The following is a 19,276-nucleotide window of genomic DNA, read 5'->3' as shown; positions in this document are numbered from 1 at the left end:
AATAAACCCATTCAAAGGCTAGAGCAATTTCACCGAAAAGCATAGCAAAATAGCTCGAAAATAAAGTAGAGATTTAGATGAGCTGCTTTGATAGTCATTAGTCGACTGAGAAGAGACTTTCCCCCAGCTGAGATAACTTTCTGAACAATAAAAAGTCATAAAAGAAAATCTCTTTTAAAGTTTCCCCTGATTTCTAATGGAGCCTCCCTCCACTGAGCATTTCAACCACCTAAGTGCGAAAGCGACCAGATCACTAATGCATCCTAATTCAGACTGTATAGATTACAGATTGTCAAGGGCAAAAGTTTGATTTTTCCCCTGACCATCTGAAAGCAGGCTCCCAATATAAATTTAAGGGATCAATGGTGATGGAGGGCTGAGAATTGTGAGGGACCTTACCACTTTCTGTTGCAAATTACCATGCAGGACTGGGATCACTGTGTTCTGTGGACCTTTACTAAGAGCTAAATGATCTATGCACTGCTTAAAAAGAAAACATGTCAGGTGTTTAGACTTGTGTAAACACTGCTACAATAAACACACCTGAACAGATGCACCACAGATGCAGTCACTTGTTACAAAAAAAGCAAGCACTGTGACATATCTTCAAATACCAGAAGAAGAATAAATGTCAATGTTGAATTTGTTTAGATGCTACAAAGGAGGGTGTGGGCCACAACATAAATTCCCTAATGGCAATCCAGATAAAGAGGTGACGTGTGGGCCTGTGGGTGAGAGGGAATTGGCCAGAAGAGACACAAAGGCAAAAGTTCAATTAAAAATGTTGAAGGAATCAATTTGTTTGCCTTAATTACTTTGTTAATTTGTTAAAGCATTAACTTAGAAAAATCCTGTGTCACATTTTCTGCTGTGATAATGGAGCTACAGGGAGGGAGGGGCTGTGCTATGGGTTGAGTGCCTTTTAAACGGCTCACCCTCTGGTTCTAAACACAACGCTCAGTATGCCTGTTCGCCCGTCCCTGAGTCTCTCTTGCAGGGTGTGTAGGTAATGAGGCCCTCCTGTAGTGCTACGCTCCACTCCTCTGTTGGTGCAGAAAAGCGCACCCCCGCCACGTCCTGACATTCTGACAGATAGGAGCCGTGGAAAGCATATGGCCAACGTGGCAATGCCTCTGACGCCCTCCAAACTGTCGTAGGGCTCAGGCATAATGAGCGGTAGAGGGATGAGCCCAGGTCCTACACATAGGAGACATTAGTCATCACATTTTTCCTCATCTGTCACAGATCAGCTATAAAAAAAACTCTAACCTCGTATAAGAGTCAAGAGATCTCATGAATTTGGGACTTTACAGAAGAAAGACATGTATTTTAGCATGGAAGAGCCAGGCAGGAAGTCTCTGAGAGAGTGCATACCTAGGATGACTGTAGGGCTGCAACTAGCTTGGTTGTTTGGTCTATATAATGTCCAAGATAACGTCCTCAAATATCGTGTTTTGTTCATTGGTTTTCTGTCATAGAAGAGTAAAGAAGCCAGAAAATATTCACATTTAAGAAGCTGTAATCAGAGAATTTTGACTTTTTCTTGAAAGAGTACTCAAACTGATTGATTGATTATCAAAAGAGTTGGTGATTAATTTAATAGCTGACAACCAATTGATTAATTGCTTATTCACTGCAGCTCTAGATGACGTCAGATTTAAGTTTTATGAAACAATGTTAGTTCTTGCAAATACTTAAAACATTTCAAAGTTGCGGGTTGACTGATTTTGTGGTTTGGCTACATTTAACATGCGTCACAACACTGAGTCAAGCGGCAGACGGTCAGGGTAAAAACAAAAAGGGATGTCACTGATGGAGGCAAGAGTGAGTGATGGTGTATTGGGCCAGGAAGTGGCCGCTCCCCCTGTCAACTGTCAATGCCGTTAGTGTCCAGAAGCTGAAGTCTACAGCGACTAGACGAGATTTCAGATAAGGTGCCCATCCAGCCATGCCCTGGACATGGCCTCCCTCTGGCCCAGACTGCTCTGCCAGTCTCCTTCCCTCTCTCTGTCTGGCCTGTTATCCCTGACTGTCTAGACACCTCCCAGCACGCGATCCCTCACCCCAGCCAACCTGGGCTGTTCTCAGCTCCTCTGCTTTCTCTCTGCTCAAACACTGCGTCACAACACTGGCTGGCTGGAGGGCTGTGAAGGGCCACTGAAAAGGACAGAACAATTCAAGGCAGTTCTCTCTCTTACTCTCATTCAAGTCATTCACTGGAAGGTTTAAAAAATGCTGCTCAGCATTTCGCTTCAATCCTCCTGCAAGAGCAACTGAAATAATCACGATCCAAGACTTAGCTAGAACTTATCAGACAGTCTCGAGGGTTGACTGTAAGTGTGAACAATTGGAATGAGGCAGCCTGCACCAATCATTCAATGATGTAGACACACCCCTGAAAAACAAAAATAACAATTGAAAGTACTTTTTGTATGCTGAGAGGCAAATGAATGAGAACAATGAGCGAGCCAAGAGGCAATTACAGAGCGGATGTATTTAGGTACAGGCTGATCTGCTCGTGGCAGTGAAATCACCTGAGTGCCTGTGTTCTGAAGCTCAGGCTGTCAGTTAAAAACACATGTGAGAGAAGCTAGAGGTTGTTAGTCTAAATTTGAATCATTCATTCAGCTTCTTTTACCCTTGTTGCCCAACAGGTGGAGTGTGGACACCATACATTCATACAAGCTCTCACGCAAATCCCTTTAACTCTGACCTGCTGCAGTAAAAGGCAAGGGTTGCAATGCATCACTTCCCTATGCACAAAGAGCCTCACATCCATGACTGATCTCTATTAAATTACATGGATTAAATCAGAGATCCTTAATTAGGCCCCAATAAAAGCATCATGTGGCTTTTGAAACCTCGGAGCATGCCATGATTGGATAAAAATATGAAAACATACTAAATGAAATTGGTTTACCGCTGAGTGTGCGCCCCATGACTCTAGAGTGGAGCGGCAAAGCAGGGGAAAATAAAGCGAGGAGAAATAAGTATGAGAGAGAGAGAGAAGAGAGACACGGATGCAGCGAAAGAGCAAGAGGGGAGTCTCAGGGCGAGTCACACCTCTTTGCCTCAGAAAAGCTCTTAAATTCCATGTGTGACCTAAGGGAGAGAGCTCTAAAGAGTCAGCCTAAGATGCCATGATACAGAATTTGACTGTTGCGAAGCAGTGAGCTAATACAGTCTGCCACAAGCCACACTGAGGAGTGCTATGGGCATGACACAAGGCTCCTGGAGACGAGGCAATCCTTGCATGTTTATATATGTGCATACAGAACACAGACCTACACGTACACACTTACAAAACCTCAAGCACACTCATCTGGGACTTGCTTCTCTCTAAAAACTGGAGCGTGATGCCTCGCTGCTCCCCTGGACCCTCGCTTCTCCTGGTGTCAGGACGGCCAAAAGCTTTTAAGTGCTTTAAACTCATAATAACCCTAATGCTCAGTCTCCCCCCTGTGAGCTTTGTGTTTGTCTGTAAGAAAATGAAATGCAATTGAAATAGATGCAAAGATGGGGTATGTTCAGACATTCCGGGGGTTGCTGGGGATTTGGCGTCTGTAAAGGCATTAGCAAGGGGAACAGAGAGCAAACAGGCTCCCAGGACGTGTTCTGCAGTGACAGGAAAAGTAAGAGAGTGGCAATGCACAAAACTGCTAACACACACAGGAGCACAGAATACATTGGGTTCCTTATTTTGCCCTCTTCTCCTCTTGCATTTTAGCTTGTTATGTTGTTTGTGATGTTTCTATTTTTGAAAACATGGGAATTGAAAAAAATCACAGATCCACTGCCACAATGCATTGCAGGGAATAGTAAGCACACAAACAAAAACAGCCCCCAACCACCTTCCTACTCGCCACTAATCCTCTCCTGCCCTAATTGTGGGTGCAGTCACCCCAGATTCAGTTCTTGGGGTAGATATGATGCAGAGAGGAAGAGAGTTAAGGCACTGGCTGAGCACAGACCACCCCATCTTCCCCTAAAAATGATTTTCTCTGCCAGAAGACACCAGAACGGTAGGTGGTACTCTCTCTCCATTACATTTCACTTTTATCTCACTTCCCCTTTGCCACTCCATCTTCCTGTCATTTCTAGCTCTCTTTTCTCTCCCTCTCCTCTTTCTACTGTAAACCGCCTAAGGTGATTATGGCTTGTGATGGTTGTGGGTGGGGAAGGCGAATCCCTGTCTTTGTTTCCTTAAAATAGGTTTAATACACTGTTACCCAACACTGTTGAGAAACTCTGTGTGATTGTTATAATAGATCGGGGTACAAAACACATCATACAGCGCAGAATTAAAAATGGTGGTCTCCATTTAAGACGGAGAAAGCAGGCGGGTGGCTTGGCACCTACTGGTGGTTTTCGCTACTTGACGGTTAGAACTGGTAGGTTGCATCAATCGTGCCAGGTCTGCATATCAGCAGGATAAGCAAGAAATCACACACATATGCGCACTCACTGGAGACACATTAAAACAGGCTATTAAACTCTCTGGCCTTTGATTTCTTTTAATCAAAGAGGCCATCAGTCAAATGAGCAGAATCCCTCACCACAGGCCTCAGAAGAAGATGCAAGAAAGGAGCCAGCGACTGGTGGCTGGCTGTGTTTTGTCTGAACAGTGTTGCATTGGAGCTGTGCCATGCCAACCTTTTAAGCAGCCCTCTATTTTCCTGTCTGGTTGTCTGTGTCCCCCCCCCCTCCCCTCCCCTCTCTCTCTCAATGTGTCTATATGTCTGCCTTGTACTCTCTCTCTCAGGCACAAAACCAAGGCGCACATTAGGTGCTGGTGCTGCACATTTTGATGCTTGGCTGTCACTGTATCATTGTCTGGTGACATAAAGCGCAGTAAAGCACTGAGCAGTGATGAAGTGGAGAGGTTTTAAACCTGCGCTCACTGGCACATTTCTTGCCTTTCAACCAATGTCATTTGGAGAGTGTCATCATCCCACTGTGAAAGTAGCCAACCTCCACTCCCCACCCAAAACACTGAAGAGATAGAGAGAAAGAGAGAGAGAGAGCTTCATCATTGGCAGTACTTGCTCCATTATTCCACTGGAGGCTTGATTAGACAGAGGGGGTAATTTACGAGCCACTTCATTGCCAATTCAACGGGCACATCACCTGTAAATAATTGAAACCCTTCATGTCCATTCCGACATAATCATATCGCTATCATGTTAATGTATCCAGCAGTGCTTTCCTTTGGGTCAGGCGCGGGACTACTCTAAATCTTGGTTGACCTGTCTCCATAACTCTACTGAGTACCACCCACCAGCAAACAGGAAAAAATAAAGATGAAGGACGGGACTGGGAAATTATGAAAAATGTAAAATATAGTAAACAAATGCAAGACTTCTCAGCAAAGCAGCAGTGGATTGTAGGTGGAGGGCACGAATTTTTGCTGGCTTGTTAATTATCTTTGCTTATGATGAGCATAAGAGAGATTCATCATCTTCTCATTTATTCATCTCTCTCAGAGTTCTATCAGTCAAGCAGGGATATAAAAGGCTGCAAGACTACAGGATGGTAGTAGACACTTCAAGTTGATGGGAGACAAGGACGACAAGAGAAATCAAACCTTTTCCTTTAATTAATTGTATCATAGTGGGAATTGTCCCTTTCAAACACTCTTAATTACCCAAGTGTTTAAAAAAACTTCCTATTAAACTGATAGCTATTTTTCTTACTTCATTTTAAAAAAGTTATTAATATTAATTATCCAATCTGAAATGGTTCTCACCTTTCCTTCAGCGCACTCCTCTCAAATGCGACAAAAAAAAAAGATTTGAATAATTTATCAATTGACTTATATTTGAATTGATTAATTCACTGATGCAAAATTAATACGTGGCTATCTTCCACATTCCGCCCACTCCATCCTCTCCCATCTTTAATGAAGCAGTTAAAGTAGTATACAGGTCTTGCCTGAGGTAAGGTACTGGCTGAGGAAGTGGGCAGGGTTGTGGAAGGCTGGGGTGTCTAACACAAATCTACAGTAATGAAGATGTCTCATCAGAATCAACAAGCTAACTAGCTTCCAGACCAAGACAGGTAAGAAATACCCAGAGTGTTTTGTGCGCAATGAGCCAGTGCTCTTAAGGGAGCAGCTTTTCTACATGGATTGGTCGCAAAAAAAACTAATAGGCGAGAAAGACGAAATGGGAAGGGATGGAAACAAGCTGTGCAGGTCATCCAGATGGATTAAGGGCTAAGTTCAAGTAAATAAGTGGGCTAGGAACCTGAATGCTCTCTGTATTAGTGTCTGATCAACAAAAAGGCCTTAGTGTACAAGCCAGATTGCACATAGGCAGACAGTTGCTAACTGATGAGGAGGTGCAAGGGTCATTCCTGCCATTTGCCGTTTTTACACATTGAATGGTGCCACGTGGCAACTCATCATCCGCTGTACTTCCTGTTCTGTAAAGCTCAGCTGGGGCAAAGAAATGGGACAGAATGTGTGCCAGTGAGTGTGTGTGTGTGTGTGTGTGTGTGTGTGTGTGTGTGTGTGTGTGTGTGTGTGTGTGTGTGTGTTTGTGTGCACCCATGTCGTGCCTGTTCTTTGCTGGTGATTCACCCAGCTCTCTGGCAGTCATCCAGGACCTATTTTCTCCTTCTCTTTACATAACAGCAAACGGTATCACTGAAGCCTTGTGTCCTGTCCTTTCTCTTCCTCCTCCTCCTCCTCCTCCTCCTCCTCTTGTTCCTCTGCCACTTCCTGTTCTTCCTTCCCCCCCCCTCCACCTTGCTGTGTGTGTAGGAGACCTAACAGTGCGTCACTCCCCGGTGCTACTGCATCACCCATGGGATCATGAAGTGACCGGTCCGGAACAAACGTTCTCGGACCACACCCAAATCAGCGAGTGGTAGACCAGATTCCAGGGTACGGCATGGGGAGATGCGGGGGAAGAAAGGCTGTTTTTGACTGCAATGCCCCCCAGAGCTTCCTAAAGGCAGGATCCGGGATCCGCTACACCATATGCCTACAGGACAGCACCCAACTGGGCACAGGGGCGTGACGGGCTGAAAATAGGGACGCGCAGTCACAATCTTCACTGTACTGGCCAACATACGGCCACTTGGTACCAACAGAGCAGAGTGATGAGGTGGAAGAGGATGGTAAAAGAGGGGGTGGAGAGCAGAGGGGGGTTGAAAATAGAAAATCAAGGAGGTGAAGGGAGAGGAGCTGAAGAGAGTTTAGTTTGTAGGGAGGGATGAGAGTGAGGAATGAGGCAGAGTGTCTGTGTGTTGAGAGTGTCATTGTGTGTGTAGGAGAGATGTGTAGGCAGGGTTTAGTGTCTGGACTACTCAGTGACTCAGGTGTGAATAATACGTTAAGTCTCCTTTGTGTGTGTGTGTGTGCTTGTGTGTGTGTGTGTGTGTGTGTGTGTGTGCATGTGTGTGTGTGAGAGAGAGAGAGCCAGAGAGACAGCGAGCATAGTGAAGTGCTGGGTCGGTATAGGGCTGGTCGTCTAGGTGGCTGAGGGTGTGCACTGCTGTGTCTATGGCCCGCTCCATGACAGCCAGCCTGCACGCTGCTCACCGGTGCAGAAGCGCTAATTGAATTAAGTCTTTATTATCAGGCTGCAGAGGCAGCACTTCTCCCCATCTCGGCCCGCTTGGCTGACACTTTCTCCTTGAACACCTGCTTGACATCAACTTCCTCCTCTATTTATTTATCCCCTCTCTCCTGTGGCCAGCCACTGGCTGCACTCCTTCCTCCCCTCCACCTCCTCCTCCATATTGGCATACTGAGCGAGGCTAGGCCTGCTTGTTTTTTCATGCTGCTTTGTGTATCCGTGCTGCACAACACTCCTTAGCTAGAATAACCTTAGCATCACAGACTTAAGTATCTTTTATTTTAGCGCTCTTTGTAAAAGCTATACAACGAGACAGGTAACAACGTGCCCTACACCTCAATGTCTATTACCATACAAAAAAAAGGACACATAATAAAAAGGATTAATTCCAGAAAACTGGTCCTGCCCTTCCTGGCCTTCAGTGGACGACTGGTGAGTGTGGAGGGAATAAAGGCGATAAAGCTAGATGATGTTCTATGTTCTATTGAATAGTCTCCAGTGGGCAAGTTGGCCAGGGTAATATACAGCAGCTGGGATGAGAACTAACATATATCTAGTCCCCTGTCCATTTCCACTAGCCTCAGGCTCAGGCTGCTTCCCTGGGCTCGGCTTGGGCATTACTTTAGAGGACGGACAAACAAGAGGCACTATTAAGTTGGCTAGGAGTCTGAGGCCCAGGCACTCGGCCCAGCACTAGCTGTAATCTATTGACCGTTTGCATTCTCCCTTCCATGCCCCAAAACCACAGGACTTTTCTCTATCTGTCAGTTAAATCCATTGCTCACCTCCCTCCATCTCTATCTGCTGTTTACCCACTCTATTTTTCTCTTTTTTCTCCCACTCGCCCTATGTCAGCTCAATCCCCCTCTATTCCATCTTTCTCGTTGCTCTTTCGTCTGTTTGCGTAAATCCCCCCTCCTCACTCCTTCTCCTCCTCACTCCATCCATCACGATTCCTCCCATCTCCATCTCGTCCGTTCCCTTCTCTTATCGACATGTTTCCATTTTCTAAACTGCTCTCGCTCCATCATATTCACTCTTTCTTCGATGGCCATTTTTCATTTTCTCTCTTTCATACACTCTTACCTCATGCTCTTTAGGTTCACCTCACTCCTGTCCTCTCTGCTTTCCCCGGTGGGCTTTATTTCACCCTGCCTACAAGGCCCCAGGTGGGCCTAGCTGTCCTTGTCAGCACTGTTGACTGGGTGGAAGCTGCGTGGGACAGTGTCCTCCGGGGCTCAACAGAATGGGCCAGCCAGGGGAGAAGTGTCACTGTGCAGCAAACTAAACTTTTACTCATGATGAGTTGGAATAACACAACAGAGAAGAAGGACATGCAGAGGAAAGAGATTGCACGATTCACCTCACCAAACCGGCACTCCACATTAACTTGACATGTTTTTCACAACTCTGGCATGATTCAGTGCCAGATGACTTATCGTCTTTCTTTTAATGAGATCATATCTAATACGTCTTTTTCTCTTATCCCTTTGTTTCTGTATGTGTCCCTCTTTCTTTGTGCTTTACCCTCTCCCTCTCTTTCCCTGTCTCTCTCTCTCCTGCTGCTCCTGTCCTTTTCCACTCTCCTCTGAAACTCTGCCAGCCAACGAGTGCCACAAAGCATTAGGACCAAACACTATCAGACGCCCTTCTCAGGCACATCCTACACATCAGCCCCCACCCCACTTATACACACACACACACACACACACACACACATACACAGAAAGCCCAGCACTTCCTCACACCATGTGCCAGACTAGGTGACAGAAACAGAGTTTACACGTAGGCCTAGGGAGGTCTTATTCACAGTGGCAGACTCACCCAGATACAAACCCTCTTATAAAAAAGGCACACACATAGACATGCACTCTATTTTTAATTCAAAACACATCCACACAGTTTCACTGGTAATTACACATGCACATGCCATCTCAATACATTCATAAATGCCTGCATATGTTCATCCACAATACGTTATTCAAATGCGTAGTCACGCTCTCTCAGGTTCGCACACATACTGTGTGCATACGCAAGAGTACATTTACGTATGTATACACATGCGTAAACACAATCCCCCCTATTTCTCTTTCACTCACACACAGTCACGCGCACACACACAGATCTGCACGAATTCACAGGCTCCATACACAATAGCAAACACCATACACAATAGCAAACAAACAGTCATTAGTAGATTTCAGGCTGCCTCTCAGTTCTGCTCTACTCTGTTGTTGGTGTGCCCGAGCCTCTGGGGTGGCGCCGCTGCTGTAGGTTTTAATAAAAGCATTGTCTTTGGAAGCTGTCTAAAGGGACTCGGTTTCATTTTGGAGTGCTGCTGCTGCTGTTGCTGTGGATGTGGGAGGAGAGAGGGCTATTGCGCTGGGACGTGGGGGCGGCTAGGTTCAGTGTCATTGCGGGGCCCCTCCAAGGACTGGTGCTTATTGTTTGATAGTTTCAATATACAATATGTGTGTGTGTGTGTGTGTGTGTGCTCAATGGTCATGTAAGCACATGTGTAAATTTCTGAGTTGCAAACTTGTGTGGAAGTCGCAGCAAATGGCTGACAAAGACCTCCACTTAAACTTTCCAACTGCTGTAACAAGTCTACTGTATGTTTGTATTTTATGCAAGACAGGAGATTACAAAAATAAACACATACAGAGCGATCTGGATGACAGGCGTAAAAGCACTCGCTCTGTTGTGTTTTGAGATGGGTTGCTGTTAAGCAGTCCTATAAAACAAACAGCGGGGAAAAGAAACACTTTGTGCAACTGCTCCACTCATGAAGCTGTGCGCCATTTAGGGGATGCTCAGGAAAACGAGCTATCTCTATACGACACACAGGTGTCCATTAGCTCTTTGGACTGACCAATCTGTGACAACCTCCAGTCAATAGTTTCTCCATCTGTCAGCATACAAACACCTCTGAAAAAGCCCCTCAAGGAGACGTTTGCGTCATGTGTGATGGACAACAAATGCCTGCTATCAGCAGGAGCACAATGTAACGCCCATGATGAGGTCAAATCAAATGTTATTGTCTAGATTTGGAGCCACACTGTTTCTGTGCCTCCCCTCTGTTTTCTCTCTCCTCCCACAGGCACCTTCAGATCCCATCAGTTAAAGCAACATGGACACATCTTTAAAAAGGTGAACGGAAAGAATGAGTGTGGCTATATCTGGGAGGATGTAGGAGAGGAAAATCCTAATTGTCCCTTTAAGTGTGTTCCCTCCTGTGGAGTGAAGGTGTGGGGTAACGGCCATCTTAAATCACAGCCTGGCCGCGGCCTTCATTAAAGCCATAATGCCAGGCTCTCCCTTTAATGGAAATGGAAGTCAGCGAGGCTGTGGGTGTAAATTAAAGTGTAAGGCCCAGGCAGGGAAAGATTTCCCCAGCTCTGACAGGTGCGGCCTGAATTAGCTGTAGTGCTGTTCAAGCAGTCAGTGGGAGAACACTGGTATTGATTTTAAGCACTGTTGCACTTCCTATCTGAAAGGAAATGTGTATTACTAGAGCTAGGCACATCAATCACTCAGCATTCCACCACTCTCCCCTGGCACGCTTCAGATTTTGAAATGATAAACAAACAGAAACATACAAACAAAAGAGAGCACCGGCTGTACTGTTACTGATGTGCACGAGCATCAGCCAAGTAAAATACATCTGTGCATGCATGTAATTGGTCCACTTCATCTCATCTTCCTTGTGTTGACAGGATGCCATCTCTATTCAGGGCATGTCCTGCATCGCGTGTCACCTTGGTCAAACAGCTAGCGTCAGCTCCTTGAGCTCTGGCTGCAGCCCACTCCCATGTTTACGACCTGCATGTGTCAGAGTTGTAACATGCATGCGGTGCAGCCATGCAGTGCAGTGCCGCTCCGTGTATGACCCTGCTGCTTATCTCTGCCTCCCATCATGCCCCGCTGACCCTGTCTACAGACGCTGGCAGGGGGAGAATTAGCCTACTTAGCCTATTCCCCACAGGGGTCAACCCACACACAGACATGCAGACAGCACGCCCACAATCAGATGCGTGCACACACACCACAAGCACTGGAAGATGTGTGATGACAAATGATAAGGCAGCACTTAACCACAGGTGTCCCAAGTTTGACCTTTCACCCATGACCTTGAGCAGAAAGCTTTTCATATAGAGGCCAGCCATCAATCAGCTCCCATCAATCACACATGTATGCCTCACCCTTTCACTACCCCCAACCTCTCCTGGCCCCAACATCCATCACTACGCTCTACCCTTTCACTGACATCTGGGAAAACACAAACACTTCAACACCTCTCTCTCTGCCTCTCTTGTCCGGAAACACACACACATACAGTAAGCACCTCTGAAACATGGAATGTGTTGTGTTGTCAGGTGAACTGCAGGTGTACACTGGGAGATGCTCCCTGGTGACACGTTTGCTAAGATATCTGCACCTGCACAGAGACATGACATGAGGTTGAAATCCCTAAGCACACAGACAGCTGAGACCACAGGCAGCCAGTGGTGACAGACTGTGGCCATGAGCATCCTGAGGACCATTTGGCTTTAAAGCCACTGGATCAAAAGTCTAGCACATCGCACAGAAGTGTCATTTTTAGGCTGTCTTGTGCTGGTAGACGCCAGTGCTCTGACATTTGGAATGCTCTATCACCCCTCACAGCCTCTATCTTTTCTTTTTTATCTTAAAGGAACAGAAACCATATTTTTCCTCTCACCTATACTGCTATTTATCCATCTAAATTGTTTTGTTATAAGTTGTCATACTTTGGAGAGATCGGCCATAGAGATGTCTGCCTTGTCTCGAATATTATGGAACTAGATGGCACTAGCGTGCATCTACTTGTGGACAAGAGGCTCGTGACTTCATGGAACATAAATATTAACGGCGTCCTCATTGGTGGAGATGTAGATTTATCATACAACAGCAACATAACAGCGCCTGTATATTTTAGACAGAGTAAAAAAGGAGTATAAAACAAGGTATGGAGGCCAAATCTCACGATTGAAAGCTGCCTGACATTGTTTTCAGTTTTGGTGAGTTGGAGAGTAGAGGCTCACGGAGGATGGAGCATTCTTGATAAAAAACAGGTGAGCTCAGTGCTCTTTTGGCCCGTGCTCCATAATTACACCAGAGAGCGTATTCTAATTGGCAGTGTCTTTATGCAGAACTATTATCAATGTCCCTCCGAGGCAGTGGAAGAGAGGAGGGGTGGGGAGAGGGACGTGAAGAATGGGTTCTATGTCAATGAGCCCAGGGTCCATTTACACATGGATGAGGACTGCTAATAACGGCAGCGTAGCCAGTCCATCTTGCAGAAAAAGAGAAACCGGAGTTTTCACATATTGAGCTGATTCCAAATGCATGAAAATGTAAACTTTAGTAAAGGGGACAATGTGTTAACATTGTGTATTTGCTGTAGCAGTGAAATTATTGTGTGGTCTGACAGGGCAACAGTAAGTCGAAAAGAGGCAGAGGATGTCAATTCTAGAGATGTCCAACATGAAGAGATTAGCTAAAGCCATTCAAACAAAGGCCTGTCCACTTCTGTCAAATGTAGAATGCTATTACAAAGCTACATGCATTATTAATTATTACACTACATAGATTATATAATTACATCACAGCCAATGCTGCTACAAAACACATTTGTCAGCTGACATTACATTTCAGGTGTTAAAGTTTGCTGATGGTCTTCATTTGCTAACTGGCCCTTTATGTATCTGCATACATTAATAAATTAACTGCAACGCTGGCACCCATCTTCATTTTCAAATATTACAGTAAGCTCTTGGCATTTTGTTCCACATGTGGGTGTAACGTCTGACCCAGACAAACACCCCCAGCTTTAACAGTGTTATTAGCTGCGTGGTGAATGTGCAGACAGATAGGAACACATTAACACACCATTTAAAGCAGATGCTGCACCAGTGCATGTCATGTTAATTGGCTTGCTAAAAGGCAATTATTAGTCAATATTAATATTCTATCATTTATCTGCAAACTGTAAACTTTCCTGAACAGCCATGAGCAGCCTGTAAGATTAAACATCCTACACTGAACCTGAAGGAGGCTGCAAGCTGTGATGAGGGAAATGGTCTTGGAGAGAAAATTATGTAAAACTAAAAATGGAAATTTTGTCTCCCTGAACGTAATACTTTAAGGGGTATGAATCTTAACTTATGTTTTAAGAGAGGGCAGGAGTGTAATTTTCTTACCTTGTTTTAGGGGACGTCGTTAGCCATTCTTCATGCTTTTCAAATGTTATCAAGTAAGCTGCAATCTCCTGTGAAAAAGAGAAGAGAGGAGAGAGGAAGGGAGTGAGGCTTAGATATGTCATCTTTAATCACTGTTCTCTTGTGTTTGTAATACATCGGTGAGACTGCTTCATTGATATTCAGACAGTTTAACCAGCAGCACAAACACGGGAAAGACGGAAACAGGGGCAGTGCCATGGAGCTCAGGCAGGTAAATGGAGACTGGTAAAAGTAAAGTGAAAGACAGAAGTGGAATGCAGCTGAGGTCAGATCATCTTCTGAGACCATCTTTGTTACGAAAGCTTTGATCAAGTTCTCCTCTGAGGACATCAAGGTGCTCTCAGAAAGATTGACATCTCTGTGTTTGAGAGCGAGCAGCTTTTAACATTTTTGGTCCGATCCTCCCCCAAATCCCTTTGATCTGCCCTTGACACTCCTCTATGGATCAATCCACTCTTTAACCTTTGAATAATAATTACACGCCAGTCTCACAATATTGACATGCGTGTGTACCGCTACTTCAGAAAAGGTTGTAGATCCTTGGGAGTTAGTTGTGTACAAAGAGATAAAAAAAAAAAAAAAAGTAAAAAATATGTCCTAACTGCCACTGGTATAAATAGAGATACTTCAAACACTTTCATGTTTCCCATGCTCACCCATCCTACTGCATCAGTCTGAGTGTAAGGGGGAACACGCTAGACCATACCCGGCCATTTTCTCACCAAACTAATGGGCAGAAATAAAAGCACTTTGGATGCTGGTGGACAACCTAATGATTACCAGCGACAGCCAGCAATTCACTCTTCAGCAAGAACATTTGTCAGCTTCTCAGACTGTGAGAGAGAGCTAGACACAAGGACAGACCAGATGCCACAAAAAAATCTTTATAGTTTCTAAGGATGTGCATCTCTCCTTATGTTGCAGCATCAACAAACACTTAAGTGTGAATATGTTGTTCAAATATTGTCTTGTTTGGTCTGTGAGGCTGGAGTTTGAAAAAAGTCTCCTCTGGGCTTTATGTTGTTACTTTGCCCCTCCACATGGGGCAATAATGTATCCAAAAACACCAGCTTTCTCTACAGCAGATATTGGAAAAATATGAAACATATGTGGTGGCACAAAGCCATCACAAAATCCGAGACAGTAGTTTGCTTTTTTTTTTTTTGCATCCATACACACTATTAAGTATGCACCACTGCAAGGAGGCTCCCACTGGCTCGTCAAGGCTGTGTCACAAGTGTGACCTGGCACAGAGACACAGCACACTGGCGATAGCCCTTCGGGATGCTGCAGGGCATTGCGATGTGAGGGGTTCCCAGGCTGGCAGGGGTCCCAACAGAGAGAGGGTTGGTAGCATGACTGGCACCCTTGCCTCCAGGTGCAGGCTGGGAGATAATGCTGCGTTGATTAACTTCCTGTTCTCCTGCCATAATGACCGGAGGCGATGAAGTCATGACAAGATGGAGTCTTGAATTAAGAAAAAGATAGGAGGAGGATGAGGCTGTCGAGAGGAGCTCAGGGCTACTCCTCTCTTTTATATGTCAGAAAAAAAAACAATAAAGCAGTGAAATGTTCACCTTGTAAGAAAAAAAATTACACTTCACTTCTAAGGTCACAATAAAGTTACTTTTCTGCATACATTTATGAGGAAATTATACTAACACGGCAGTGATTAGATTAATCCCTGCTATTCTGTGTTCATTTTGTGAGGGATAAACGGCAGCGGGAAGCTCCTTCAGTGACCTCTGTGCTTGTTAGCACATCAGTCTTGTCTTTAAAATAGAGTCACAGCCCCAGCCTCGGTGGCAGAGGATGAAATAGGGGGCCGCATGGTCTCATACTGAACAAAATAAAAAAAAGAAGTGAGCCTCTACCTTTGGCTCTTTGCGCACCCCTCCCTCTCTGAACAGATGCCAGGGATTATTCCAACCCCCCGACCAACCATAAAGGTGCAATAATCTTATGGTGAGGAAACAAACAAAAACAGACGTGCAGCCATTAAACAGCTGCAAAGAGACAAAGTTTGCATGGGCAGCATAATGAGAGGCTAGCGTGCGTTCAGGTTGAGCAAACACGCTTGCGGGTTAGTGCGAGAGAGGCGGAGGGGGAAGCGGGCAACCGGTGTGCTGAACACTGATGGTGCATCAAAGTCAAACCAGCAGCTGTCAATGGGCTCTGGACTCTATCTGCTGACCTCAGTGCCTCTGGCCTGCTCTCCGTCGCTGGGGAAATATTCAGAGGAGGCTCTCTGTACACACAGCTCCTACCTCACTCTACCTCTTAGGTCAAAATCCTGCTCGCGCAATGCTGTTTGTACTTCCTTGCTTTAAGCCTCAGCCTCCCCACTGACATGATCTTTGCTGGGGTTTTATCTCCAGGTGCTGTTGAAATACACTGTACCAGTAAGGGCTGTCTTCCTCACAGCTTAAATTGAGGCAAACTCCTTCCAAGCCTGATCTAAATAAATAACAATCAGCACGAGTTGGCAGTGAACCAGAGAGTGAGTATGAGCAATACCTCCTCTAATTGACACGGTGGTTGCAAAAAAGGGCCCTTTCATTTTACAGGGGAAAGAACAACCCGGAGCTGTTTGTTGTAACCCAGCCATCTCATTTGTTTCTTTTGTCTCTGTAAGAGCTGCGACACACTGTTAGCAAAGGGGGCCGCCCCAGAACATGACGGAGCAGTCTAGCAGTTTCAGGGCTGATGGAGATGGAGAGCCAAGTGTGTTTGTGTGTGTGTTCCTGTCTAACGTGTAACAATCAGAGGGTCTGATTACTGGTTACCTGTCTGGGCCTGGCACGTTATTAACATGCTCTTCAGGAGGTGTCACTCCTGTACACTCATCAGTGTGTCTCTCCTCTAGTTTTCTCTTCTCATAGCTTCTATACACCTCCTTCAATCTGACTCTCACTCACTCACTCACTCACTCAATTTTTTTTTTTTCTCTTTCCCATAACCGCTGAAGTGAAAAGGAAAGCCACCATGAGAAAATTTTCATTTTGAGATGACTGGCTTTTACTGTCTCGCCTTTCAAATGATATTTTCACTCTCGAGGTACAACATTTTCTCCAGAGAGAATCAGCTTTTGAAATGTCTACCTATTTGAAATTGGAGATGACACTAACATATTCATCCCATTTCACTTCTTTGCACCAAGGAAGGGGGATGCGGGAGCAGTAAACTCTCAAAATATAAACACTATTTGTCCCACATTTTGATGATCTCAAAATCAGTTGCGATGACAATTTTAGGAGCAACTGTTTGTCGGCCTGATCAGATGGATTTCATTAGACCATCACCCTTTCTTATTGCACAAAAGCCTCCATGGTAGATTCACTATCCCAGGATGACCTCAGGCTACACTGTTTTTCTGTTCCCTCTGATTCTCTCTCTCACTAGCAACTTTGATTTATGGGAGAAAAGAGAAGCGTTGAGAGGACCAATGCTCTGGCATTTGGATGACAGACCTGATCACTTGAAACAACTGTCGCTGTTCCATTAGAAGGAGAGATAGGAGTCTTTTGGCATTATCTCAGCACGCATCAGACACCTGTCTCTAAACACCATCCATAATGTCTCTCCTCTCCTTCTGCATCTGAGCAGACAGAAGATGAGAGGTGGGAACGATACAGAGCTGAGAGGACAAAACTCTGAAGCACATTTCTTTCTTTGCCACCGCCTACATTAAAATACCAACACATTACATCATTGTCTGATAATTTAATCTTGGTTTTTAAACCCACGATTTACTAGACACATTATGCAAAAACATAGAGTAATGAGTCATTCTTTGTGCGCTCAGCCATTTAAAACCAGTCTTCATCACCCAAAAAAGGATTCAACAATTACAGCATATGTTTGTCCATTACAGTATTATTCCAGTTATACTGGTGCTCTAGTGACACTAATGAAAAGGCACTTAATGAATCGCTGTATTAGAAAAACTAACTTTAGCAACAGTATTGATTGCAGTAAAAGCTTGAGCTAATGAAATGAATATGAGGGAGCAGGAAGATGCTAAAGAATAGATGGAGTAAAGTCTGGCTAGAGAGGAGAGCACAGCGCCTCCAGCCTGCCTCGTGGTGAAGTCTGGGGAATGCATCCTCAAAGCTTTGACCTTGCCCTGCACTTGAAAGCAGGAAGTGGATGAGAGGGGGGCAAGGAAGGGATACGGTGAGAGGAGCCCTCCCTGATGACCTGGGTTTTGCTGTGGAGAGCCAGGTCATCTGATATTTCCTCCAGGGCAGCCCAGGAAACCAACCTGCCTGGGGCTGGGCACAAATGGACTGGCGGGGATTTGGGGGGCGGGGGGTGGAGGGGTTTGCTGAAGCTTCAGGCTATCACGAGATTACACCAGAAAAAATTCAAATGTAATTAGACACAGAAGAGATAGACTGGCACTAAAGAAAGGGATGGAGAAGGAGGGTGGGAGAGTTACCGAAAAGGGAGGGGATAATCAAAAAGGAGAGAGGAGGAACAAAGTTTAAAGTTTTTTACCCATGACAATGATAAATGCATTTTAAACAGGAGAAGCGTGAAGGTATGGTGATTAAAAAAAGAGCGCTTGGGTTCGATTCTGCAGACAAAAATGCCTGTGCTGAATCATTTTGGGTTTTTTTGTTTATACTTCATGAATTCTTAATGCACTAGCAATAATGTATCACACACTGTATCTATGTAATCTCATATGGCCATATTACTCTTTTAAGCTGGGAAAAGTAGTGAGGTGGAGTGAATCTATTTTAGAAAGCTGTAACCTCCAGCTAGCCTTTAAGATTGTTCTAGCACGGCTCATAATAGGATGCAGTGGAATTGGTATCAAGACGAACGGTCAGGACAGTGTAAAAGAGAGAACATGAGATGTATGAGACAGAAACAGAGACATAAGAGAGTGCGAAAGTTGAGAAAGTGAAAGTAAGCAACAATAATAGCATGGAGATGTTGACAGCTGCACTTGGCATCTGTTGAAGAGGAGTAAGGCTGCTCTATGAGTCCCTGTGCTGGGTTAAAAAGATGCCCTCTCCAGCATACTGCTCATTAGGACCTGCATGGGGCTTACAAGGGACACACATGCTAAGGGAGGGGTGGAAGTCACACTGTGTTCACTCTGTTGCTCCACTGCGAAGCAGCAACAGAGGTGTTCTGCTTTACCTCACCCATAACCCCAAACCATCCTGTGTTTTGGCAACTGATGCACCTGATCGATTTAAAAACAGAAAGTGCATCATCATCGCTGAACACAAAATTCTGTGAGCTCGCGAAAATGCATGTTCTTGTATCACACTGAGCATAGTTGCTCAGCAAACTCCTTCACCACAAAGGCCTTACCATATGTTTAAAACACACCTCAGGCAATTTTGCTCTGTTTCTCGGTCTAGCTTGCAATGTACCTCTTCAGCTCCAGCAGCTCTGCTCCCTCTTGCCATACAA

General features: G+C 45.0%; 1 protein-coding gene across 1 annotated transcript in view; it reads right to left on the bottom strand.

Annotated features, from left to right (window-relative positions):
• LOC140999356 (calmodulin-binding transcription activator 1-like) overlaps positions 1–19,276 on the bottom strand; it is a 256,093-nt gene that overhangs the window by 112,402 nt on the left and 124,415 nt on the right. The window contains exon 4 of the mRNA XM_073469709.1: positions 13,805–13,872. Coding sequence (XP_073325810.1) covers positions 13,805–13,872 — 68 coding nt within the window. The remainder of the gene's footprint in view (positions 1–13,804; positions 13,873–19,276) is intronic.

This window comes from Pagrus major, chromosome 7 (genome assembly GCF_040436345.1).
Source record: "Pagrus major chromosome 7, Pma_NU_1.0".
In the NCBI taxonomy this organism is placed as follows: Eukaryota; Metazoa; Chordata; class Actinopteri; order Spariformes; family Sparidae; genus Pagrus; species Pagrus major.
The sequence above is the reverse complement of the archived record's forward strand: the minus strand, read 5'-3'. Positions and strand labels throughout refer to the sequence as shown.